A 26,295-nucleotide genomic window follows, 5' to 3' on the forward strand; every position below is an offset into this window, starting at 1 on the left:
CTGAATGGCTCGCAACGTTTTGGCACTGGACACTAGTGGTTCCTCGGGTCAGCTCCAAAAGCTTTGGAAGGTCCAGCCCACATCGCAAATGGGGTCAAAAATTACTTCATGAGAGGTGAATCGGGTATACGAAAGCCCAGAAGGCTCACTCAAAATTTAGAATTCAGTATTCAAAACTCATCTTCATGGTTAGCCCCCAAATATAGGATACATACTGCCTTCTCGCCAGGTGCCTAGCATTGGGACTTTTGAAGTAAAGCTAATAAGCCGAAGCTGGCTGGCCCTTTCATTAGGGGTGACACAACAATAAACAATCTTTTTTAGTGGTTGAATATTTTTACCTTTACCTTTTTTCCAATGTCACAGAGGACACATTCTATGTAACCATAACGGTAACCATATTCCTGTCATTGACCACAGGTGAGCACAAGGCCCCTGGCTAGTTCATTTGGGAAAGCTGAAATTACTGTGCAATCCTTTAATTTTCATGCCCACTTACCGGCAGTGAATGCCAATCCTAAAGTCTACTCCTTTCACTGCCAACCCAATAAGAGCGGGAAATCTGTCAGATGCGGACTCTTAAACGGGTGGCCAATGAAATTGCACGACACAAAGTAATTGAATGACGGCCAGAATTGATATTGCCAACCTCGTTTTATGATCAGGTTAACCTTCTTCTATACAACACGTACAGTGCATTGGTGCCAGGTCTGCATCCCTGGAACCCGTTACTAATTGAGGACTGGGTCTTCCACTACGATTGCTTTTAGTGGTCGCTTGTGCCTCAACCAAGAGTGTAATGTTAGAGTTGTTGCGACATGGACGTGTGGGAAAGGAAGGTATGCATGAAGACTACCAATAATGTAACCGTTCTGAAGGCCGATCGGGGGGGGGGGGGGGCGGCGTTATCGGCGGTGAAGGATGCATAACGACGGTAGATCGGCATGTTAATTTTTTTTGGTCCAATGCAAGCCAACAACTTGTGAATGTGTTGTTTTGATTGAGTTTGTTTATAGATGGTATATTGCATTTGGTGGCGGAGGGCTGCGATTTTGTGCACTGTTTTTAGCCAGTCAAAGAATTTCTAACTAATCCAAATACAGTGAAACCTCCCTTAGCGGACACCTCTATTAAGAACAACCTTTCAATTAAGGACACTAGGTTTGGTCCCAAAATAGTTGTTTCCATTCAATTTGACCTCTCTAATCAGGACATCTCTCTATTAAGGACAGCACTCCTCAGTCCCGAGGGTCTCCTTAATAGAGAGGTTCTACTGTACACAAAAACATGATATTCAAATACTTTACCAGTTTCACTGTTCAGCAGTGCAAAATGGTGGCGTATGATAATGATATATTGGAATGTTTTACATTTCAGGACCAGCTACCAGTCCTTTTCATGCTGGCATTGCCCAATGAGCGACGAAATGTACACGAAGTTAGCCTAGCCATTTATTGGAAAACGGAAGTGTTAAAAACTGTGTTTAATCACTCAAAGAATCTTTGGTGGATTCTGATGCCTTTTCCTAGTCAACACCCTTCCACTTTCTTCTACTCGTTTGTAGTGAACAACAGATATCTTAAAGGAGAACATAATTTGTGGCAAGATGAGCAATTTGGACGTGGAATTGCATTATGTGTAGATAATGTTTCTGGAGTTCTGAAAACAGAGAACAAACTTGCTTTACTTTCGATCTATGATTTCTTCCTGGAACAAGCAAAGTCAGATGAAGCACCAACACTGTCAGAGTTGTTATCCTGGTGCGAAGTGGTTCATAGAAAAGTTGTTGTGCAGTTATATAACAGTGACGGAGTCGTGTTGGACTGGCTGTATCACCATAAGCTCGATTTGTCCAAAGTAGATTGTGAGAGTACATTTGTCAAAGTACATTGTGCTCTGATGTTCACAATCATAGTAAGGTTGGGCCTGGTTGATAGCGCTGTTGGAAAACTTGGACACAAGTGGTTTCAAAATCTGCTTCAGCAAGTTATGCGTGTCAATCAACATGAACTTACTACTGGTTTCTTAGATTTGTTCAAAAGCCTTTGTACAGGATGGTACTTTCAGTATCTTGATGGAGATACATACTTTCATCAAGTCTTCTACTTCTACCCACTTGTACCATCAAAGAATTGGAAGAAACTAGATGGCTTTTCACAAGATGCTGTTGCTGAGGATTCCATAGTAGAAGAGGCCTTTCAAAAAGCATGTGCTCCATCTGTGTTGATCTCTGATGCAGATCGCAACGGTGTTATTAATACACTTATTAGTGCACTGCCAACACGCCGTGATCACCTCTACGTTGAGACCATACTGCAGTTGAAACAGTGTTTAGATTCAATCGACCTAAGACCTCCTAAAGCTCTGACGAAAATATGCTGTACATTCTCATCCAAGATTCATTGCTGGTTGAAACATTTCCTTAGGGAAATACCTCCCTCTGCAATGTTAGAGCTGTATAAAAAACTAAAGAAACATAGTCTTGTAGAGCGAAAGACTGAAGACTTCTTTCTATTGTGTGCAAGTAATAGTATCGGCAAGAATCCAGACTCAAAAGTGGTGCTTGAATTAAAAACTCTCATTAAGCTGCTGAATTGCACTGATCATCACTTACGTCTCAAGTTAGTTGTTGACTTGTTTAATTCACAATGCGAGTTATTTTACAATCTGGCTATGGACATACTGAAAAACATTGCCTTTAACGAAATTGGTGATAAGGGGGTAACCATGGAGAACATAGCTACTTCTTGGTTTTCAAGTATTGAAAGCAGGTACCTAGGACAGCCTTTCGGGAAGGAAGTGTTCATCACCCTGTGCAGAAAACTCGCTGACATCACTGAACTTCTATCTGATGAGAAAGTGAAAGTGTTTCTAACAAAGGAAGTTTCGGAAGTGCTGCGTGACAAAAAGCAAGTGGTAGTACAGACATTTGCTGACATGTGTCAACAGAGCTCGGATGTCCAGAGATGGTACAAGGACTGTCTGGAGGCTATCTTCAGTGGGTCTGAAGTGAAAAACCCGGATGATCTTCTTGATTGCATGCTCCAGTGTGATGGTCCACTTGAGATAAAAAGCAAGTAAGTTTATACCAGGGCCCAGTTGCCCAATCAGCATTTAGAGAAAAAAACACACCATTGTTAGCTCCACTCAGCTCGACATTATCTCCATCAGTAAATTCAGTTTACCATAATAACTGCCAATGTTACTGCTAACGCTGATTGAGCAACTGCATGGGCCCAGCAGTGCACAGAAATGTTCTGATATTCTCCGGTGTAATAATATAAAATGCATTCTTTTTTATTTTAATGGCTCATCTCACAAAAGATCCAAAGATCAAAAGCTCTGGCCTTTGGCAAATGTTGGTGAGATTTTATGACTCGCTACTTCATTGGTTCATGCATCATTGTATTGAGGGGGTGTCCTTTTTTCGGGAGCGAAGCATTCAGTGACATATGTATCCTGAAGGTTAACCCTCTGGCTACAAGATATTCTTAGAAATTGCAAACTGGTTGAGCTGAGGCAGCAGTAGTAAGGTGTAAAATTCAGTAGCCAGAGGCGAGGGTGAATAATGATTTGTTGTATTGGCCGTAAGGTGTTAGTGCTTAAAACATCTCAAACCTCATCTTACCCCCAAAATGTTGACATCGCTTTAACTCCTTAACGAAGTCTCGTTGCTGCACCTGGGTACAAAGTACTGTCATCTAAAAGGGGGAAAATACGTTTTAAGTGTGCCTTATAACTATATATTACTGGTTCTAACATGGTTGATCCGTATACCCGAAAGGTTGTACATCTGTATTTTGTCGTGTTGATCAGTGTACGTCTTGATGTGATGTGCAAGTTTGATATTCTAATATCATCCTTGCAGCACACAGTGTAGCAGAGATATCTAGCTTGGTCTTTCGAATAGTCCATGGTCAGATATTATCGAACTTGATTGCAGGGATGATTTATAGCAGGCAGTTACATGATTTACCTCGTGAATTGCCGGAATGAGCTAATAATTCACCTTTTTGGCTCACCGGTATGGTGAGTCTATGCAATAGTGCAGTGTCCGTCGTCCGTCGTCGTCATCCGTCGTATCCTATTTCAAAAACAGTGGCACGTTTCTTAACCGCTTGGGCTATGGACTCTAAACTTTGTATGCATGATCCCCTAGATCATCAGATGACCTTGTCACTGAATTTCGGTCCGGTCTGATTTTTGACTTGGCCACCAGGGGGCCATAACTGAAAACATAAATAGTGTGATATCTCAGTTATTAGTGATTAGTTTTTGATGAAATTTTAATGGTAGGTACTCCTAGCAAGGATATATCACATATCATACGTGTTTTTGATTTGACTTACTTTTCAAGGTCACAAAGGTCAAATGGTGTAAATTTGCCATTTGAGTGTAACTGTGGCATGTTTCTTAACTGGTAGGGCTCTGGGCTGGAAACTTTGTACACAGGACCCCCTTGGTCAGGTTACCTCTGACACTGAATTTTGGTCTGATCTGTTTCTCGACTTGGGACACCAGGGGGCAAAAATTGAAAACCTAGAAAGTGTGATATCTCGCTCATTAGTGATTCGTATTCGATAAATTTTTATGGTTGGTACTCCCAGCAAGGATACATAACATATTGTACATGTTTTTGATTTGACCTACTTTTTAAGGTCATAGAGGTCAAATGCCATGAATTTGCTGTTTGGCGGCCTAACTAGGGCATGTTTCTTAACTGCAATGACAATTAATTTCATATTTGTTGCACATTATCCCAAAGGTAAGGTTGGCCTAAGTTCAGTCTGATTTGATTCACCATTTGGCCACCAGAGGCGATATCTGAAAACATAGTCAGCCTAATACGACTATCATCTCAACTCAAAGGGAAACATTTCATTAGACTTTGTAGGATCGATGATTTCTTCTTTGATTCAGGCTGTACAGATTTTTGAAACTGAAAAAAATATAATTCAAAAATGCCACAAAATTGGTGCACAAAAGGCACCCCATATAAGTAAGTAGACCCAGGTGAAAAAAAAATGGGAAAAATCATGTATCGGTACTATTATCTCAAGTCAATTGGATTTAGGCTGTACAGATCTTTTGAAACTGAAGAATATATTTATTTGAAAAATGTCACATAGAATTTTTGTACTAAAGGTGTTCCATAATAATGTCCATAATCTAATTCTAGTTGAAGATGAGAGACATTTCCTTCTCAATTTTCCATTAAATAATGAACACCGGACAAAATTAATTCTTTCTCATCATTCAATACCCTTTCAGAAGATGATCGGCTGAGTTTCCTATTATATTATAACAACGAAGGCAGTGAATTATGTAAACCTATTTCTAAATTAATTTCCTTGTGTTTCCAAAACCGGAAAACGTCATATTTTGCTAAATCTATAGACGTTTTCTTTCATATTTCTAAAGACATTTATGTACTATTATGTTCACACGACTACAATCGCCAGGATTAGCAGCCGCCCGACTCCGACTCCGAGTACGAGTCCGAGTCGGATTTGGATCCGCGCGCGAATGTTCAGTTCGATCGATTAGCTACGTCACGACTCCCACTCCGAGTTGATCTTAGTTCCAGATATTTTACATTAGATGGCGCTGCAAAGCATAAACATAGCAGACGACGAAAAAATCAACTGATTGGCAGTAATGTTCCTTTTTGATCGTGAATTCAACTATGGCAGATTTTATTGAAGGGTTAGCTATTTTGCTTGATGAGGAGGATGATGATAATGTTCTGTTAGCGATGACAGCTGCTGGAGTGTTTTTTTTTTTTACAAAGAGTTTATTCGGTTTATATTGTACATGTATTTTACAGTTAAAAGCCGAAGGCTTAAACTACTGCAAAATATAAATACTCTAGTTACTTCTCTCTAAGCCCGGTTTCGAATATGCAAGGCATAGCCTACACAATCACGTGGTTCTCGACTCTATTCAACATGATTGACCAATGTGTGAGTGGCACCACGTCGCCCACTGATGGCCATGCATGGTCATGGCTTAGTGGTCTAGACCGTGTCTATTTCAAAGGAAGAATTCAAACAATTAGGCCCATGGGTTCATAAAATCTGCACTTTGATTGACTGGATGATTCAAAACGTACGCTATACAGGGTATTCCAAAAAAGTGCATGCTAACTTTCTGTTTTACTCTAAAACGATGTTTAGGCTGTATTGTTTACACTCGGTATTTCTTTGCTTAAATAAAGGATCATTCTCACATGTGTGATTCTTTGCCAGGCCTAATCCTAGACATCAGTCATTGTCAGTGTAATGTACCCTATAAGAAAATGCTGGGTGCTTTATTTCTGGACACGATGTAAAAGGTGACATGAGTGATGAAACAGTGTAGTCATCAGTGAAATAAAGAAGTGACATGAGTGATGCATGGCGTTCAATTAAGGCACAAAAATGTTGTCTATTTCTTTTACTTCATATCTATATTGGGGGTTTTGGCCCTATATGAACCGATGCCAACTACCCTATCCTCAGACAGACTTCAATAATCGACATGGAACCTGCTGAATGGCACCGTCAACACCATGACAGAGTTTGCGGCAAACTACAACATTCCAGTCGAAACTCTCCGAAAGTGGCATCTACAACACCTACAAGATCAAGAAGCAGACGGCAGAGGCAGCGACAGAACTGTGAAAGAGCGACTGGTTGGTCTCTGGCCATTGGTTGAAGATCGTATCCATGAATGGTTCCTGCAAGTTTGAGAGCGCCGCCTTCCTCTTGCTATCCAGGACATACAAGAGAAAGCCATGACGATATTTGATGAATGGTGGAATGAGACACCAGAGAACCGGAGACAGGCCATAGTCCAAGCAAGACCCGAGTACCATGATTTCCATGCATCCGTCGGCTGGGTGCAAGGTTTTATGAAGCGGAAGAGGATCACCTTGCGAAAGACTAACAAGAACACCACGACGTTGCCTGCTGATGCTGCAGCCCGAGTTGAAGTCTTCCGAAATGATGCAACTGGTACCATCGACCGTTTCAACATCCAGATGAGAGTCGTGTTCAATATGGACCAGACGTTTCTCCTTTTTGAGATCCGACCGATGTACACTGCAAATACCAAGGGAGCCCAGTCTATCGATGTCCGAACATCAAGGTCCAACACCAAACTGGGGTGTACAGTCACGCTTTGCATCACAGCAACTGGCGGAAAATTAGATGCCCACGTTACGTTCCCAAGAAGAGGCTTTGTCCGTCAGCTGAATGCCTTACTGCAAGAAGACTTGTCTGCCAACGTCAAGGTGACCTCCTCTGCGACGGGATGGATGAAGGAAGAAACTGTTCATCACTGGCTCGATGAAGTTTTCGAACCGCACGTCACTGAGCAGCAGCCCGACCAGTTTCTTCTCCTTGTAGACCGATACCGTGTCCATCAAACGGAAGGCTTTGGCATGAGAGTGACTGAGATGGCTGGCATTCTTCAATTCATTCCGGCAGGATGCACGTCTCTTGTGCAGCCCCTTGACGTCGCCGTCATGAAGTCTTTTAAGTGCCACGCACGAACCCAGTGGAAGAACTGGAAGAGGGACAACACGAATGAAGCCGGCCAGTGCGATAGGATAGGACTAAGAGACGTTGTGAACATTGTAAGCCAAGCCTGGGAAGCTGTAGATCAGCAGGTTATCGTAAACGGATTTGAGGCTGCATTCCGCCCTGCACCCATCGACGCTGGACCCCTGAATGCTTTGGATGAGGAGGAGGACGAACAGGAGCCAGGACTTGAATTGGTGGACATTGCTGAACACGAAATTGACATTGAGTGATTGACTAAGCCTAAGAACTTGAAATGTGTCCGTATCACGAGCGAATCCGTAAGGCCTAAAAAAAAAAAATGCTGTGTTTCGGGTCGCTCGACCGACCCTACCGAAAAGCCCCGACCCTAGATTTAAAAAAAAAAAAAAAATTATGGAATTTTAAGGTTGTATTTTATACTGCCATAAAATAGTTATTGTGTAGTAGTATTTCATGCAATTATGGCAAATAATGCTAAACTGCTATATTTAAAGTATTTTCTCTTAATCTCTTTCTCAAAAATTGGCGTTACGCATCATTTTAAGCCCAAATTAAGACTTACAGGTGAGCCCAAATTAGGGTAGAAAATTAGAAGGTGTATCCCAAAAGATGTAATTGAAAGGCCTGATTATAAGCAGGTAGGATATGCGTAGGCTTCGAAATTCACGACGGCAAATGCGTCGAGCAACAAACAGTACTTTTGAGTGTGAATTTCAATCATAAAGTATATTGAGGAAAAAAATAAAATAATCTTCCGACCGTCCTACCCTAAAATTTATTTTTGAGGTGACCCGAAACACAGCATTTTTTGTTTAGGCCTAAGCTATTAGGGAGGTTTCGCAAATTCGAAGTAGAAATTCGTAGTTCGTACTTCGTAGTCCGTCGAATTTGCGAAACCTCCCTATTGTCAGTGTTGTGACTAAATTCTGAATTAAAACGCATTGTGTTAGTGGTTATAATACATTGAGCGTTGAAATGAAAACGATTGTTTTTTTAATCTTCCTGTAAAATCAATACGGACAGAAGCATTGAACCGTATTTCCATACGGCTACATGTACATGTACATGGTGGTTTCGAAGATTTTCTCACAAGCATACGAGTTTGGCAATTGCTTTGGGCATTTTTTCTGAACCACCCCGTAGCCCAATACCACATAGACTGATTAGAAATGGATCCACCACACAATACAGGATAGTGTCTCGTGGATAGGTCATCATGATCAGTTTCAAGTCATCGTATTAAAATAAAAATTATCCACCACTGTCAATCAACTTGCCACCACCAGCGACAACCGACAAATGCCAGCCAATCCACAAAGGCCCTGCTCAGTCCATTGTGTATTGGGGCCGGTTATGCCAAGAGTTAATGAACCTGTCGGACCGGGTTTAGAGAGAAGTAACTAGAGTATATACAAATAGTAACATAAGTTTATAAAGATACGAATAGTGACATAAGTTTTTTAAAGATAATTTGAAGAGATATACAGAATATATAATTGAAAAACATGTGAAGTTGAAATGTAGTAAATTTCGCAAAAATGAGAAAAAAAAGGATAGATAGTTTGGAAAGTGCAGAGGGACGGGGGTGCAAGAGTTAGGAATTATCATACGAGTTTGGGGTTGGCGGAAACGGAAAAGAGGGGGTCAGATATTTTTCTTTGAGTTAGATTGGAAAACGATTTGTGGATGAAATGAATTTTAGGGTTGATTTGATAAAGAGAGCATTTTTGAGGTTGGAGAAAGATGGATGGCCGTTGAGAAGGATGTTTGAGTTTAGAGTTGCATTATGGAAGTGTGTTATTTGAAGGGTATTGGCGATTAGGGAGTTGCGTTGGTTTTCGTACTTAGGACGTCGAGAAGAAAGTGTGAAGAGGTTTCTGGAACATGCATAGGGCACATGAGGCAAGTGGGGTTTTCAGAAACGTGGTTTAGGTATAGGTCAGATGTTAGTCCCCTGCAGTTGTTTCGCATACATGTGAGAATGATGTTAAGTGGACGAGGGCCGATGTCTAGCCAGGAGGGGATTGGTTTGATAGAGAATTCTGGCAGTTTGGTTAGGGAATATTTGTAAGAGTTTAGAGTTGGTTCCGCACGTATAGAAAGGTCGAGAGCATTCCAGTCGCGGATTGTAGAAGGGAAGAAGCTTGAGTAGAGGCTATTAGTGCGGCTAAAGAAAGGTGTTATATTGTTGTTTGTAGCTAAACGTGTGTTATGGTAGTGACTATCAACGGTTAGTTCTGGGATGAGGTCTTTGAGGTAGGTTGGTGCAAGTCCGTTTAAAATTTTGTAGAACATCACGAGGCGATGGAATTTCCTGCGCTTTTCAAGTGGTAGAAGGCCAGATTCTCTGTAAAGGTCGCAGTGGTGAGAGCTGATTGTTAATCCTGTTATACATTGCATTGCATTGATTTGAGTTTTTTCCAGTTTTGCTGCTAAGTTCTGGGGGAGTCCGTCCCACACTACGTCTGCGTATTCGAGCTTGCTTCTGACAAATGTCTTGTAGAGCGTTAGTAAAGTTTGTTTATCCGTTTTGTATTTGATGTTTTGTAGTATGCCAAGTCGGCGGTTTTCAGTCGTAACGATTGACTGGATATGGTCTTCCCAGGTTCCTTTGTCGTTGAAAGTTAATCCGAGGTGCTTGTGTGACTTGGCTTGATCAATTGCGACGTTGTTGAGATGACAGTGGATAACAGAGGGTTGTCTCCGCCTGCTCGTAATCAGATACAGCGTTTTTGTTGCGTTGTAGGTGATGGCCCATTTCATTGCCCATGCGTAAAAATTTTTTATATCCTGCTGGATTTCGGGCGTGCATGCTATGAGGTTTCGTGATGCGAATGCGTTTGAAGTGTCGTCGGCAAACAGTCTCGTTCTGCCGTTGGTTTCCTCCGTGACGTCGTTTATGTAGATCAGGAACATCAGTGGGCCTAGGATAGATCCTTGGGGGACGCCAGTGTTGACTCGAAGCCACTCTGAGGATTTTCCGTTGATCACAACCCGTTGTTGCCTGTCTTGGAGGTAGCTCTTGAACCATGATAGCAGGTTTCCTCTGATGCCAAACTGGTAAAGTTTCAATGCGATGCCTTTATGAGAAGTCTTGTCAAAAGCTTTGGAAATGTCACAGAATAGTGAGAAAACTTCCTTCTGTTCGTCGAGGTCCATTAGTATTTGATGGTTAATTTCGAGGAGTTGGTAACTGCAGAGTGGTTAGCCAGGAATCCAGATTGGTTCTTCAAGATGAGCAAACGGAGATGGTTGTAGACATTTCTGTGGACAATTTTTTCGAAAAGTTTTCCTATGACACTGAGGAGGGAAATGGGTCTGTAGTTGGATTTATCGTGCCTGTCACCTTTCTTGAATATGGGGGTAATGTTTGCTTTTTTCCATGTTTCTGGGTATATGTTTTCATTCAGGGATCTGTTGAAAAGGATGTGGAGCCGTTTGGTCAATTGGAGCCTCAATGAATGAACTATGCGAGGGCTGATGCCGTCTGGGCCGATGGCCTTGTTAGTGTCCATGATGGTGATTTGATCGACGATATCCTGCTCTGTGATTATGATGTCGTTGAGCTCGTTGTTGGTGAGGTTTGGGAGTTCTCCTTCGGCGGGTATGTTTGTCTCATCTACGTTGCAGATTTTGGCAAAGTGAGCGTTGAGGATGTTGGCCTTGGTTGTAGGGTCGTCTACGGACAAGCCATTGACATTTAGTGAAGGAGTTGTGTTGTCTTTGCTTGAACCGCAGATCCTTTTGGAGAGTTTCCACCAGTCTTTATCCTTTCTTCCATTCTTCAATTTGTCCGTTATCGACGAAAGGTGGGAATCCTTTGCCTTCTTGATCAGTGAGATAACGTGGTTGCGTTGTTTTTTGAAGATATCATAATCGATGTTAGAACCGAATTTCTTTGCTTTTCCTAAGAGCTTGTTTCTTTTGTTGATTTCTATTTTGATCTCGGCGGTTATCCAGTTCTTGTCGTTTGAAGAGAATTTGATCCGCTGGAAGGGGATGTATCTTTTACTTGTCTTAAGTAGGGTGGTGGTGAAGACTTCTACCGCTACATTGAGGTTGGCCGTGTGTAGAAGGTTGTCCCAATCCACGCTTGACATTTCTTGTTTGAGGTCATTCCAGTTTGCCTTGCTGAACTGCCAGATCGGGCGCTTGAATGCTGCTTTGGGGTTGGTTTGGAGTATGTCGACTACCACAGGACAGTGGTCGCTGATGCCCTGAGGGAGGACGTTTACATCGGAGAAGAAGTCGGGCTGACCTACAATTATTGGATCAATGAGGGATTGGTTGTGAGAAGTGAAGTGGGTCGGAGCATTGACGAGTTGGAACATGTTGAGGGAGTCTATGAGGAGTGATAGGTGACCTGGGTTGTCTTTCAGTAGGTTTTGGTTGAAGTCTCCAACGAGCATAACCTTTTGCTGACCAAACAAGCCGACGACGTTTGAAACGTTAGCATAAAGTTTATCCCAGTAGGCGACGGGGTGCCGGATTTCTGTAGCTCACACCGATGATCAAGTGGCCCGTTTGGTGGGTCACCTTGACCCACAGCAGTTCCAGTTCTGGTTCTTCGAGGTGATCTAGGCATTCGCCGATGAGGGTGTCGGAAAGCTGGAGGCAGACTCCACCACTTGCAATGGTCAGATCCTTTCGGAATACGTCATGGAAGCTTGGTACTAGGATATCCTGGTCTGTGATGGAGTTGTCTAGTCTGGTTTCTGATATGCATAATATGTCGATGTCAGGTGGAAGTTCCGCGTAGAGGTTGTCGATTTTGTTGCGTAGGCTGTTGATGTTGATAGAGAAAAGTTTGGGCCCGGGATTTAATTCCACGTCTCCTGATAAGAGGATTAGATTTGAAAAGTTGAAGTGTGTGGTTGGGATTGTCGTGACGCTAGTCCCAGCATGTTCCGATGGAGAAGTGATGGCGAGTAGAATGCAATGTACGGAGAAAGCTAGCAAAGCTAGGAGTAATATATACAGAATGTACGAGGGCATGGTGTCAGGGGATGTGTTACACCTGGTTGTGCTCAATTTCCCATTTAGTTTTAAGGATAGTGCCTTGATGTTGCGTTTCGAAGAGATGAAGAAAACGATATTTGTTGGAGAGTGATGTAGGACTGGATTGAGAAGGGGTTAAAACGGTTAGCTTCAGGCGCGTGCCTGGATGAAGTGTGGTGCATTGGTGCATAAATGACAAAAAAAACGAAGAAGTAGAAAGCAGAGCTTCTAAGCATAGCCCTGTATAGGGCGAGACAGTTGATGAGTGGCGAAAGTGATCGTGGTGAGTGGGCCGGTAGGCCTTGTCGGGTGGATGAAATGGATAACGATCTTAATGTTGTGGCGGGATGAAATTGATTGTGATGACGGATAAGTTGAACAATGATGATAGAGCATGTTTTTGGTAAACATGGAATTGGTACATGTAATTGTGGTTGAGGTAGGATGTGCTTATTTTTGGAGGATTAAATGTATGAATGGTGAGGTCTTGTGGTAATGTATAGTGAATAGGAGACGATATCTATAATGATATAGAATTGTTTGGAATTAGTGGCTGCTGGGTTCGAGATAGTTTCTATCAGGGTGACAACTGGGGGGTGCTGAATAGGTGTTGGCTGATGGTACTGGTAGCAGTTTTGGCTAATGAGAGTCAAAAGGAATCGTGCTGAGGATGGGCCAAGAAGGCCAAAGATCTTATGAGTTGGTTAGAAATTTTTAATAGCCGAGGAGAAGAGTTTAGTTTGATCCCTAGAAGGAAAAGAGTTTCAAAAGTTAAAGGGGGCAGGTCGGAGAGAAGTTACGATTGCTACATTGTTGGCTACGATAAAGAGAGATTTTGATATGGCGTCACATACGTGATTTAGCCCCCAAGAAAGGCCATAGATACAAGTGTTACATTTTTGACTGCTATAATGATAGATATTGGTGTGGCGTCACATTCATAAATTAAGCCAAGGGCAGGCCACAGATACAAGTGTTAACAATACTGTCTGCGATAATGAGATATATTGGTGTGGCGTCACATTCATGATTTAGCCAAGGGAAGGCCACAGATACAAGTGTAATCAATTTCTGACTGCGATAATGAGAGATATTGGTATGGCGTCACATTCATGATTTGGCCAAAGGAAGGCCACATTATGCAGGTGAAGTACAAAGGTGTATGACTAGGTCTTCTGTACGGGTCGGCTGGTATTTGCCACAGAGCTATTTACAGGTTGATACGTACCTGGATTAATTATGCCTTATACATGCATGGCGAGTAGGAGGTTTGATTTCAGTAAGATTTATCAGCATGTAACTATGAAAATAAAGAGTTACTTGCACAGAACTTAGATTAAAGGGTCAGACATGGGTGATGATAAAACCCGTGGACATGAGACATTCATGCGACATCACAGTATTTATACAACAGAACTGATTGAGAAATATTCAAATGTTTTAGTCAGTGTGGAAAAAATGTGGAAATGTGAGCACTTGTTTATAGTCACTATGTAGGGTCTCTTTCATGGTTCAGCATGGTGTTCACTAAGTACAATTACGATTTAACCAGTAAGATACACGGCTGGATTAAAAGGAGTAGGGCTTGGTAGCCTTGCGGATAAATTTTGGCACAGTACCAAATATTGATTTGTGTATGCTTTAAATCCTAACCCTTTAAAGTCCTTGAACCATGTTTCTTGACAAGGAGAGATACTCACATTGTGTGTTGACAAGTAATCCAGGTTTTTCGAGTTATTTTCACGTGAACGGTAGAAGATTTTGAATATATATGATATCACTTAAGGTTATCCGATAAAGTTCAGAGAAGTAGATGCGCCACGGATTGTCTTGCCGAGGCAATTCCGTGAGGAACTGTCATAGGTCTGATTAGTAGCAAAAGCAAAGTAAGCACAGAAGAGTCCAAAGAACACGGAAGAGTCAAACGAAGGCACTAAGTGTCCTCGGGGGGGGGGGGGGGGGGGCCGTTCATCCATGGGCTCGGAGTCCTGGTTGATGTTTACTGTTGGTTCCTTCTGGAGCTGGTCAGCAGACAGGGACAATGGTACTGGTTAAGACAAGAGACCTCATTGGCCACATTCAAAAGTTCTCTAAAGACATTTCTATTTCGAGACTATTTCGGGGTGTGATTCAAACTAGGTGGGGAGCGCCACAGAACATTGCGACAGTGATATGGGGCACTATAGAAATGCTAATTCTATCTATCTATCTATCTAAGAGAAGGATGAGGGCAGCTCTGTCTGAACCATTGTCTTCGGTTTGGCTTTGGCTGGGGCACTGTCATTAGATGATTCAGCTGTTTCCTCTGCTGGAGTGGATTGGAGCGATGGTACGCTGTCGATCACTTGGATCTGTGACGGGACCCAGGCAGTTGATGTAGCCGGTGTTTCCACTGGATTTGATGGCAGATGTCGGGATGACTAACCAGTCTTCTTCGGCTTTAGTTTCTTGCTCGTCGGCTTCGTAGTCAGAGAAACGTTTTTTGCAGGGTAGAGACGGCCTCCGGCTCCCTGTTTGGCTGGTTATTGGTTCGCACGAGAGGTGTTGAGGCCTGCGGCTCTTTGTTGGGTCGGCTGTTGGTTCGCACGAGAGGTGTTGATGCCGGTTCTATTGGTAGAAGTAGGCTTATTGGAAAATTGTACTCCAATCGCATCAAGGTCGGCTTGCTTTGTGATGCGGACCGACCTACCTTCCAACGTTTCGACCAGGATGGCACCGTCGGCTGTTTTCGTCCGTACGATCTGACGATCCTTTTTGAGGCACCTGCACTGATAGAAGAGTTCGTCATGGATGCCTGTAAGGTCCTCCCTCACGTAAATCCCCCGGGGAAGTTTGTACTTGTTGTAGTAGAAATGGCGTCGTGCATTATAACTAATGAATCGGACAATGATATTGCGGTTTGGATTTCTATGCTTTGGGCCAACTCTGTGGCTTCGACATATTTCTTATAATGTGAAGTTTAGGCCGATTCCATTCGCAAGGTCAACCACGATGGTGTCATTGTCCTCAGCCGGTGTTTCAGGGATGCCAGCGATCCTGAGGTTGTTGAGTCTTGAGCGTTGCTCAAGATCGTCGTTTTGTTGTGCTAAGGGGTCTAGCCTGGCATGGACAGCGGACAAATGTTCATTGATACTGGGAGAAATTACATTCACCTTGAGTTTTTCTATCATGGTGTCGGTCAGGAGAGCTTCTCGCAGGCAAGATTGTACCTCCGTATTTCGTAGGGCGTGGATAAGCGAGTCTGTGAAGAGACTAGACATAGCGTCTTCATCGGGGTTTCCCCGAGGCCGACCGCATTCTCTTCGTTGGTTTCGCTCCACGGACCATTGCGAAATTTGGTTTACTCTCTGATATGAATACACGTAGGCCTATATGGCAAATGCACTGACGATAGTCGGGTTTGTGGGTGGAGCACCCTAGAAAAGTACTATCAGAGTTCGGAATTTGAGAATTTGAGAATAAGTACTCACAATGGACTCCGAAACTGTTTAATTAGTCGTTTGTAATGAAATCCTGGCCACCGGCCCACAGAAAGATGGTAGAATCGGGAAAGAAAGTCCTACATTTTTAGGTTTGAAGCTTGTTCTGCCATCTTGAATGTTTAATGAGTGGAGTGGAGTGCTTGATGATATGTGTGAATCTGCTGATGAGGACGAGGACTTTGGAAACCACTTGCAATATAAGCGATTTGCTCCTGATAATTTTACAAGGAGAGAGTTCAAAGAGTTTTTCCGATTCGAAAAAAACACTTTCCTCGTCTTGCAGAGGCCCTTGCAATGCCTGAATTTATAATAACTGAAAACCGAACCAAAGTAACAGGATCAGAAGCTCTTGCGATCACACTCCGAAGACTATGTTATCCGAACAGATACCGAGACCAAAACAGATTTGGGGATGCTTCTCTTAAAATTTCTGTATAATGATAAAAGGAAAGACCAAAACCAGAAAAGTAAACTAAGAACATTTAGAGCATTCAAAAACGGTTACATATTTAACCTTATCTTGATACTATTCGAAATAGAACAATCACCTTCAAGCCAAATTCAGACTGAGCAATCATGACCTCATGATTGAAAAAGGTAGACATTTATGCAAAAAAATGGAGAATCGATTATGTCCTTTGGATTGTAAATTGGTGGAAGATGAGTTTCATTTCTTCACTGAGTGTCCAATCAATGCAACCTTAAAAAAGACCTCATTTCAAGTTTAAAATCAAATATCAGCAAAATTTCTCAATCAGATTTTATTTCATTAATGTCAAGTTCCGACAAGCAAACTATTATCAAAACTGCCCTCTTTATTAAAAATTCATTTACTATAAGAAAAGAAGCTCTTCAGAAATTTACTTAAAATATATCATGAATAATTTTTTTGTATTGTATATCCGTATATAGTTGTACCTGTATGTTTGTGTACTGTCCATTTTTGGCTCACCGTAGGGGAGTATATATAACACCGCTGTGTCCATCGTCCGTCGTCGTATCCTGTTTCAAAACAGTGGCACGTTTCTAAACCGCTGGGGCTATGAACTTGAGACTTTGTACACAGGACCCCCCAGGTCAGGTGACCTCTGTCAATGGATATCTCTCTTATGATGGACTCGTTTTCGATAAAATGTTGATGGTAGGTTCTCCTAGTAAGGATACATAACGTATAATACGGGTTTTTGATTTGACCTAATTTTCAAGGTCACAGAGGTAAAATGGCATAAATTATCCGTTTGAGTGTAACCTCTTGAATTACTTCTACCTAATCAAAATGTCCAAGGTTGTGTGCTATAGGCTCAATTACTACACACTGAGACCTTCAAATAAAGAGTCGGGTCACGGCAAGTTTCCGTTGATCCCACAGCTCTCTCGGGCAATTAACTGGAAGCCGTGATGAAGCCCTTTTTGGCTCACCTGTGAGCCTTTTACCATCACGCAGTGTCCGTCGTCATCGTCGTCGTTAGACATGGGTGGCACGTTTTGTAACCCCTCGAGCTTTTGAACTCTAACTTGGTACACATGTACCCCTAGGTGACCTCTACTCAGAGACCGAATCGCGGCCTCATATGATACACGGTTTTGCCACCATGAGGGGGGGGGCAGAGGCCAAAAATGTAATAATTGTGTTTTCTCCCTTATTACCAGTTTGAAAAATTTGAAAAAAATATGTGGGACATTGCATATCCTCTGGGTTTTTGATTTGACCTACTTTTGAAGGTCACGGAGGTCAAAGTTTGTCGGCAGCAATGTCGGTGGTGGCATGTTTCGTAACCACTTGAGCTAGAGATCTCAAACTTGGTACAAATGTACCCCTGGGTGACCCCTACTCAGAGACCGAATCTTGGCGTAATACAATTCACGGTTTGGCCAATAGGAGGCCAAACGTTAAAAGTGAAAATATGCGATTACTTGCCTAATACTGGTCCGAAAAATCTTTAAAAAAATATGATAGGCACTTCTTGCACTTGGGATACCTACTTGCAGTGTTACATCATATATCCTTTGCGTTTCTTTACCTACTTTTCAAGGTCACAAGGTCAAGGTCGTCCAGGGGCACTGCCGTTAGACAACAGTGGCACGTTTTGTAACCGATGAAGCTATTGAACTCTAACTTGGTACACATGTACCCCTGGGTGATCGCTCAGAGGACAAATTGCGGTCTCACATGAGTCACGGTTTGGCCATCAGAGGGCCGAAGGTCATAAATGAAAATATGGGGTTTCTCTCTTATTACTGGTCTGAAAGTGAAAGATTTGAAGAAAAAAATATGGTAGGTACTTCTTGCAGTGTGACATCATATATCCTCCGCATTTTTATCAACCTACTTTTCAAGGTCACAAGGTCAAGGTCATCTGATGGGGCACCGATGTTAGATAACAGTGGCACAGTTTGTAATTACTTAAGCCAGAGATGTCAAACTTGGTACAAATGTTCTCCTGGGCAATCCCTCTTCAGAGACCGAACTATTGCATGATGCGATTCACGGTTTCGTGGTCATTGGCAATTGCTGGTCCGACCATAAAATGATATATACAGCTTTACCAATGTCAGCATCACTGACCCCATAGCCTTCACTTTGCCACTGGTGAGCACATGGTCCCTGGACCATTTCAGTAATTCAGCTACAAACTGAGCTCAGCTGCAAAACAATGATGGAACGACCAAACTTCAACGAAAAATATTTACTCTGCACATGATGTACACATTGATTTATCAGGTTACAAATACATATAATATAAATTATATTGATGAAAACGACCTTAGAATTAAGGCAGATGTGTTGATTAACTGCTAATTGCCAAACATAACAATAATCAAACCACAATTAAGCTGTATGCACTCTCATCTGTTTGCAATTTCTTATAAAAAAATCCATGATTATGTTGTTATCAATGGCAACATATAGTGTAAATTATTTCTGATGAAGTGACTCAAAAATTGATGTACACCTTGTGAATGTTAGTAAGGTTTTGAATGGGCTCGTTTTCGAAATAGTTGATAACTAACGATGGTTCATATAAGAGGACTGTATATTCTTCAACATAAAATCATATATATTGCCACTGCACAAAAAAACATTCTACACTATGGCACAGCTGGAACTAGACTAACAAATTCTAAACCCAATTAACTATCATATACACAAACGGGTTACACCCAAATCCAGCAAAAGAATTCAGTTTCATACCTATACACATTAAGAATCAAGGTAACAATTCACTAGCCATTCACTATAAGCTTAACTACTTTTCTAACTAGAGTCAGTCAATTCACAATTAAGGCGCGAACATGCCCCCAGCCTTGAATGACTAGATCAGTTACATTCAATATCACATCATCTAATTCTCAGCTGGCAACAGCAGCGCCAACAGGGCACTTAAGTAGACCACTAGCGGTTTTCAAGGTGACCACACGCACAAGTCCGTCCTTGCCAGGATGAACCTGGACAATTCTACCCATAAGCCATTTCATGGGTGGCAAGCTCGGCTCACGCAATGTGACCAGATCTCCAACAGACAAGTTCTTCTGAGGCCGCGGCCATTTATTCAGTTGCTGCAAAGTGTTCAAATATTCTAGAGACCACCTATTCCAGAAATGTTGATGCAACAACTGCAAGTGCTGCCACCTACTTAGTCTATTAACTGGCACATCAGTGAGATCTGGTTCCGGCAATGCATTAAGCTCAGCAGAGATGAGGAAATGTTTGGAGTGAGGGCCTGGAGATCTGATGGATCTGTGCTCAGTGGACATAGAGGTCGTGAGTTTAAACAAGCTTCTATCTGACAGAGAACTGTAGACATCTCCTCGTAGGTCAAACGAGCATTTCCAATGACACGATTCAAGTGATGTTTGAAGCTCTTAATTCCAGCCTCCCAGAGACCACCAAAGTGACTACCAAGTGGAGGAGAGAATTGCCAACTTATATTCTCTTCAGCCAAAGCTTTTGCCACGGTCTCGTTGTGCGATCTAGAGTCATACAGTTTCTTCAAGTCGCGCATTTTTCGGTACCCACCGCGAAAATTGCTACCATTGTCACTAAACACTGTCACAGGTTTCCCGCGGCGGGAAATGAACCTACGGAAGGCCGCCAGAAACACTTCTGTATTGAGGCCACAGACTAGTTCAAGATGCATTGCTTTCACCGCTAAGCATATAAACAATGCAATCCATGCTTTCTCAGTTCTGCACCCTCGGCCTCTGCCAATCCTAAGCAAGAGGGGGTCAGCGTAGTCAACACAGCACTCAGAGAATACCCTCGCAGGCGTCAGTCTTTCAGTGGGAATAGGTCCCATTTTCTGATGAATTGCGCGCGTTGTCTGCAACATACTACGCACTGACGCACAAAGTTACGCACCAAGTTTCGCGCACCTATTATCCAGTATCTTTGGCGCAAGGAAGCTAGCAGCAGCTGCGGTCCAGCATGCAAGTTGCGCTTATGTTCAGCGTCAATGATCAACATTGTCAACTTATGCTTAGCTGGTAATAGAATTGGATGTCGTGTCGCGAATTCGAGCGTACTTTCCTGAAGTCTACCTCCAACGCAGAGAACATCCTCACTGTTCAAGAAGGGGCACAATGCCTGTAAGTTTTTTGAGACCATAGTTTCACCAGCTTTCAGCCTCGCGATGTCCTCACTGAATTCATCACTCTGTGCCTGCTTAATCCAAAGCTTCAAAGCGCTGTCTAATTCAGCACACGTAAGCGGACCCTTAAGCACATGTTTCCCAGGATCACGTGCCTGTACGTCAGTACGCGCTAATGCGGACAAGCTTGTACAGAACTGAGTACGGAAACAAGTCAAAGTTCGCCATCACGCTTGAGACCATTACATGTACATGCGCCGTAGCTGTGTCAATCCTTGTCGATTTCATTTCACGCTTGGTTTCAACACTGTCACTGACACGATGCAACTCCGGCCAATTTTCAGAGGATTCCGCCAACCAAGCTGGACCATGCCACCACAGATCGTGAGTGACTAGTTCAGACGCAAGTATACCACGTGACGCTCAATCGCTTGGATTCCCATAGCCAGGACAGAACCTCCATTGCGACGGGTTCATCAAACTCTGAATTTCGCTGACTCTATTGGCAACGAACGTTTTCCATCTGGTAGGATTCCCGTGGATCCAATCTAAAGTCACAGTCGAGTCCGACCAAGCATGAAGTGTCACATGAGCCTCAACGCCGTCTGTACCCTATGCAATAATCTAGCTATGAGCAATACTGCACATAGCTCCAACCTCGGCAACGAGATCTGTTTCGTTGGCGCTACTTTCGTTTTCAAACAGACTAGATTCACTAAGACAGTACCATCCATCTGAAGAGTACGCAAGTACACGACGCCCGCATAGCCTTGTTCGGAAGCATCGCCGAATCCATGCAATTGATATTCCACAACCTTGATACCAGTCTTAGGCACAATGCATCGATCCACTTTCAAAGCGTCCAACATTTTCATGTTCGATTTCCAAAGTAACCATGCGTGCAGCTCAGTGTCTGGCAATACATCATCCCAGTTGAGGCCTAGCAACCACAGTTTCTGAAACATTGCTTTCGCTCACATCACTGTAGGTGCCAATAATCCCAGTGGATCAAACACCTTATACATGTCTCTGACAGTAACTGGCGCTTTGTCACATTATCAGGGTTCTGGTCTTCACTAGCACCGAAATCTACTCGGTACAGAAATGAATCAGATGAAGAGTCCCATACAACTCCAAGTGTTTTTCTCACTGGATTGTCCAGTGTCTGTAGGTCCATATCCAAGACACCATCATTAGATTTCTGTACAGACTGAATCACAGCAGGGTCATTGCAGATTCATTTTCTAAGCTCAAGGTAAGCACACTCAGTAATACCATCAAGTTGACATTTCAAACAGGTGGCACTAGCTGTATCCTCTGCCCCAGAAACCACATCATCCATATAGAGATCATTCTCAAGCACAGGTGCTGCAAGAGGGTAATTGTCCTTTTTATCATGCGCCAATTGCTTTAGCACACGCTGTGCTTGGTGTGGAGATGATGCAACTCCGAAAGTCACAACAGTCATTCGGTAGTCACCGATTTCATCTGTAGGGCTGTCTCGCCACACAAAACGATGATAGTCCTTATCAGAATCTGCTAACCGAAATTGCCTGTACATCTTGGCAACATCTGCTGAAAGCGCCATTGGGTGTTTCCTGAATCTCACTAACAGATCAAATAGGTCATCCTGTACTTTCGGCCCAACCATCAAGCGGTCATTCAGTGAGACACCAGTTGATGTTTTTGCAGATGCATCAAACACAACGCGTAATTTTGTTGTAGTGCTAGAGTCTTTGATTACATAATGATGAGGCAAGTAATTTTGTTGTAGTGCTGGAGTCTTTGATTACATAATGGTGAGGCAAGTAGTACGCTTTGTTTTCACATTCATTGTCAGATACTTTTTCTGCATGGACTGTACTTTCGGCCCAACCATCAAGCGGTCATTCAGTGAGACACCAGTTGATGTTTTTGCAGATGAATCAAACACAACCCGTAATTTTGTTGTAGTGCTAGAGTCTTTGATTACATAATGGTGAGGCAAGTAATTTTGTTGTAGTGCAAGAGTCTTTGATTACATAATGGTGAGGCAAGTAGTACGCTTTGTTTTCACATTCATTGTCAGATACTTTTTCTGCATGGCCCATTGTAAAATACTCATTGACAACGTCCCTGTATTGCTTTTGTCTTTCCGGAGTACGCATTAATTTCCTTTCCATCTGCAGCAGCCGCGATACTGCCCTTTCACGACTATGTCCAAGTTCAGGTCCATCTTTGAAAGGGAGTGCTACAAAATATCTACCATCATCATTACGCTTACAAGTCTCTACACAATGCTCCTCGCACTTCTTTTCCTCTAATGATAGCGCGTTTTGCGGTTCAATGGTTTCAACATCCTTTTTCAAGAGATCATCAGTGTTCGATTCAGATGTGACAAAGTTACATATATTCTGCCGAGGCGTACTACAAGCCCTCCCCAACTTGCCAGTCTCTATCCAACCAAACACAGTCTTTTGCACCACAAGATTACCATCAGGACTTTTCAACATTTCAGCCATTAAAATATTCGGGTAAAGATAGGCGCCAATAAGCATGTCCACAGGCCCAGGCGTACCACAATGCTTGTCAGCTAATGTCAGGCCTTGTAACTCTGGCCAACCACTAACCACAACCCTTTGTGGAGGTAGATTACCAGTAATCTTGCCCATAACATAAGGTTGGAATACTAAGCCACGCTCCGAGAGGGTACCAGCTGGTGTCAATTCACACTCAACAATGTCCGAAACAGCACCTTCAGTACAACCACCAATACCACGCACCAGAACTTCACATTTTGCTTTAACCCTTTTCAAGCGAGCGCGTTGCACAAAGGCTGACGTAACCAAACTTATCTGCGAACCTGAATCAATCACGGCACAGCATGGTAACTGACCATTAGCAGCGCGAATCTGAACCAAAGCTGTTGGCAGTAGAGTTTCAGTTCTGTCCTCAGAACTCGCAACGTACACATGAGATGTACCGGAACCGAAAGCCGCACTTTTCTGCACCTCAGGGTTACCGAAATGTAACACTGGATGGTGTTTTTTACTACAATGGCTACAACTTGCGGGTTTCGGACAATTTACGATATAATGCTTTCGAGAGAAACAATTCAGGCACAAGCGTAAATCGCACACTTTGTTCTTGTGCTCCTCTGGAGATAATGCCAGAAACTCGTTACATTGCGGTAATCTATGGTCACCATTACAGAGAAAGCACTGATCCCGGTTTGAAGACGAGTGCATCACATTCTGCGACCGACTACTCCCATTCGAATGCTACGTATCTGATGAGGACCGTTTGTCCTTTGCTCCTTTCTGCTCCGACAATTCCATCGCGCTAGCAAACTCATTCAAGAATTTTACCATATCCTCGAATCTCTGATTTTTAGCCGTCGAAACATGCCGTTCCCATTCCATCCTCGTCTCCCGGTCCAACTTGACTTTCAGCACGTACACCAACCACGAATCGCACGATTCCGTAGGCTCCTTCAGATTACGTAACGCTTTAACATTTTCGTATAGTTTTGCGCATAAGTTTCGAATACCATGTGCGTTTTGCGATTGCATCGGAACGAGATTGAACACATTGTGAAAATGAGCATCTCTGATTTTGCGCGCATTGTCATACCTCATTTTCAACTGATCGATTGCGATTCCATAATTCTCATCCTTCAAGGTCAAACTCTTGACCAAATTGAAAGCCTCGCCCTTGAGACAAGACTTCAGATACTGCAGTTTTTGCACTGGTTTCAAGTTCCTACGATCATGCACCGCACAGACGAAAATGTCAAAGAATTCTGTCCACTCAGTGTAACCGCCACTAAAAGTTCTCAAGTCCAGTTTTGGCAATCTAGCAAAACTGTCAGCATTATCAGCCGATTTTGGTTTGCTAACTATGTCTTTGAATGTTGCAAGTAACTTACTTTGAGATTCAACCAGTTCTTGTGTGCTCTCCCTTTGTGATTCAACCAGCTCCTTTTGCAACTCAACCAGCTGTTTAACCAATGCCATCACTGCCGAATCTGCGGTTTCGGGCACCAATTTCACGTCAGGAGGAAACAAAGTAGTCCTTATTTTCTCGATCATATTCGTAATTTCGGAACACGTATCTTGAAACGCTCCGTATGACTTATAAATGACCTCCAAGTCCTTTTCCTTAGCTTCTTCAACTAATTCCTCATACAGTTTTTCGTACCGATCCTCATAGGTCTTTAGTGCTTTGGATTTCTTCTCTAATATTCTCAATGAAACCCTCCTTGGATCTACCTTGTCTAAATTGTAGAGAGCGTTCACTTGGTCATAAATCAAGGTCACGTGCTGCTCTAGTGCCATTCTCTTTTTCGCCTGTTTATCCATTTTGTCGAATTTCACTAAGAGTCATTCTAAACCCAAATCGAAATACCACTAGTACCTTTTCAAGGCTCGAATCATTTCGTTTGGATCAAGACTGAATTCACCACATAAATTCACCATCTATATCGGGTTTCCACAAGTACCCCAAAGGCTCGAGTCGTTTCAGTCACAAGTCACAAAGTTTCATTCACAAACTATCCAAAGGTTCATGCTATCCAAGGTTCGTTCAATTTGCACTATCCACGTATCAAAAGTCGGCACTCTGCACTATTCGCTGTATCCGGTCGGAGAGACCATGAATGGGCTCGTTTTCGAAATAGTTGAAAACTAACGATGGTTCATATAAGAGGACTGTATATTCTTCAAGATAAAATCATATATATTGCCACTGCACAAAAAAACATTCTACACTATGGCACAGCTGGAACTAGACTAACAAATTCTAAACCCAATTAACTATCATATACACAAACGGGTTACACCCAAATCCAGCAAAAGAATTCAGTTTCATACCTATACACATTAAGAATCAAGGTAACAATTCACTAGCCATTCACTATAAGCTTAACTACTTTTCTAACTAGAGTCAGTCAATTCACAATTTAGGCACAAACAGGTTTAAGCCAAATTGCGTGTTCAACAATATTGGCACGGTATACCTCAGACCACTTTGCGCTGTGCCAAAACTGCTTAATTAATGGGAAAATGAACCGTTTTTATGCCCCCGCTAATGCGTAAAGAATTGCGGAGGCATTATGTTTTACGAATGTCCATCAGCCGTGAGGCGTCAGCCATCTGTAAACTTTTTGTTTCCGCTCATTTTAAGGAGAACGCTTTTAGCAATAACCACGAAACTTTTTGGCTCACTGTAAGGGAGTCTATACGATAGCTCTGTGTCCGTTGTCGTCGTCGTCGTCGTCGTCGTCGTCGTTTGTGTATCCTGTGGCACGTTTCTTAACCACTTGTGCTATGAACCTGAAACTGTGTATACATCATGCTCAAGGTCATATGTACCCTGACACTGAATTTTGCTCCGGTCTGATTCTTGACTTTGCCACCAGGGGGCTAAAACCGAAAGGTTAAAATGTGCAATATCACATTTATTACTGATTTGTTTTTGACAAAAATTTTGTGGTTGGTACCCCTAGCAAGGATGCACCACATATCATACGTGTTTTGATTTGACCTACTTTTCAAGGTCACAGAGGTCAAACTCTAAAATGTCACCGATAGTGGCACGTTTTGTCTTTATTCGTCCTGTAGTCTTTAAATTTGGTATGTAGACTCCTGTTACGTAGCTCTACATGTTGACAAAAATCAGGTTGATGTGGCGTACTTTTCAAGG

General features: G+C 42.7%; 1 protein-coding gene across 1 annotated transcript in view; it reads left to right on the top strand.

The window, feature by feature from the left end:
• Nucleotides 1-26,295, top strand: part of LOC135487838 (uncharacterized) — a 179,142-nt gene that overhangs the window by 122,801 nt on the left and 30,046 nt on the right. Inside the window, exon 14 of the mRNA XM_064771940.1 lies at nt 1,378-3,077. Coding sequence (XP_064628010.1) covers nt 1,378-3,077 — 1,700 coding nt within the window. The remainder of the gene's footprint in view (nt 1-1,377; nt 3,078-26,295) is intronic.

The sequence above is a fragment of the Lineus longissimus genome, chromosome 5, assembly GCF_910592395.1.
Source record: "Lineus longissimus chromosome 5, tnLinLong1.2, whole genome shotgun sequence".
NCBI lineage: Eukaryota > Metazoa > Nemertea > Pilidiophora > Heteronemertea > Lineidae > Lineus > Lineus longissimus.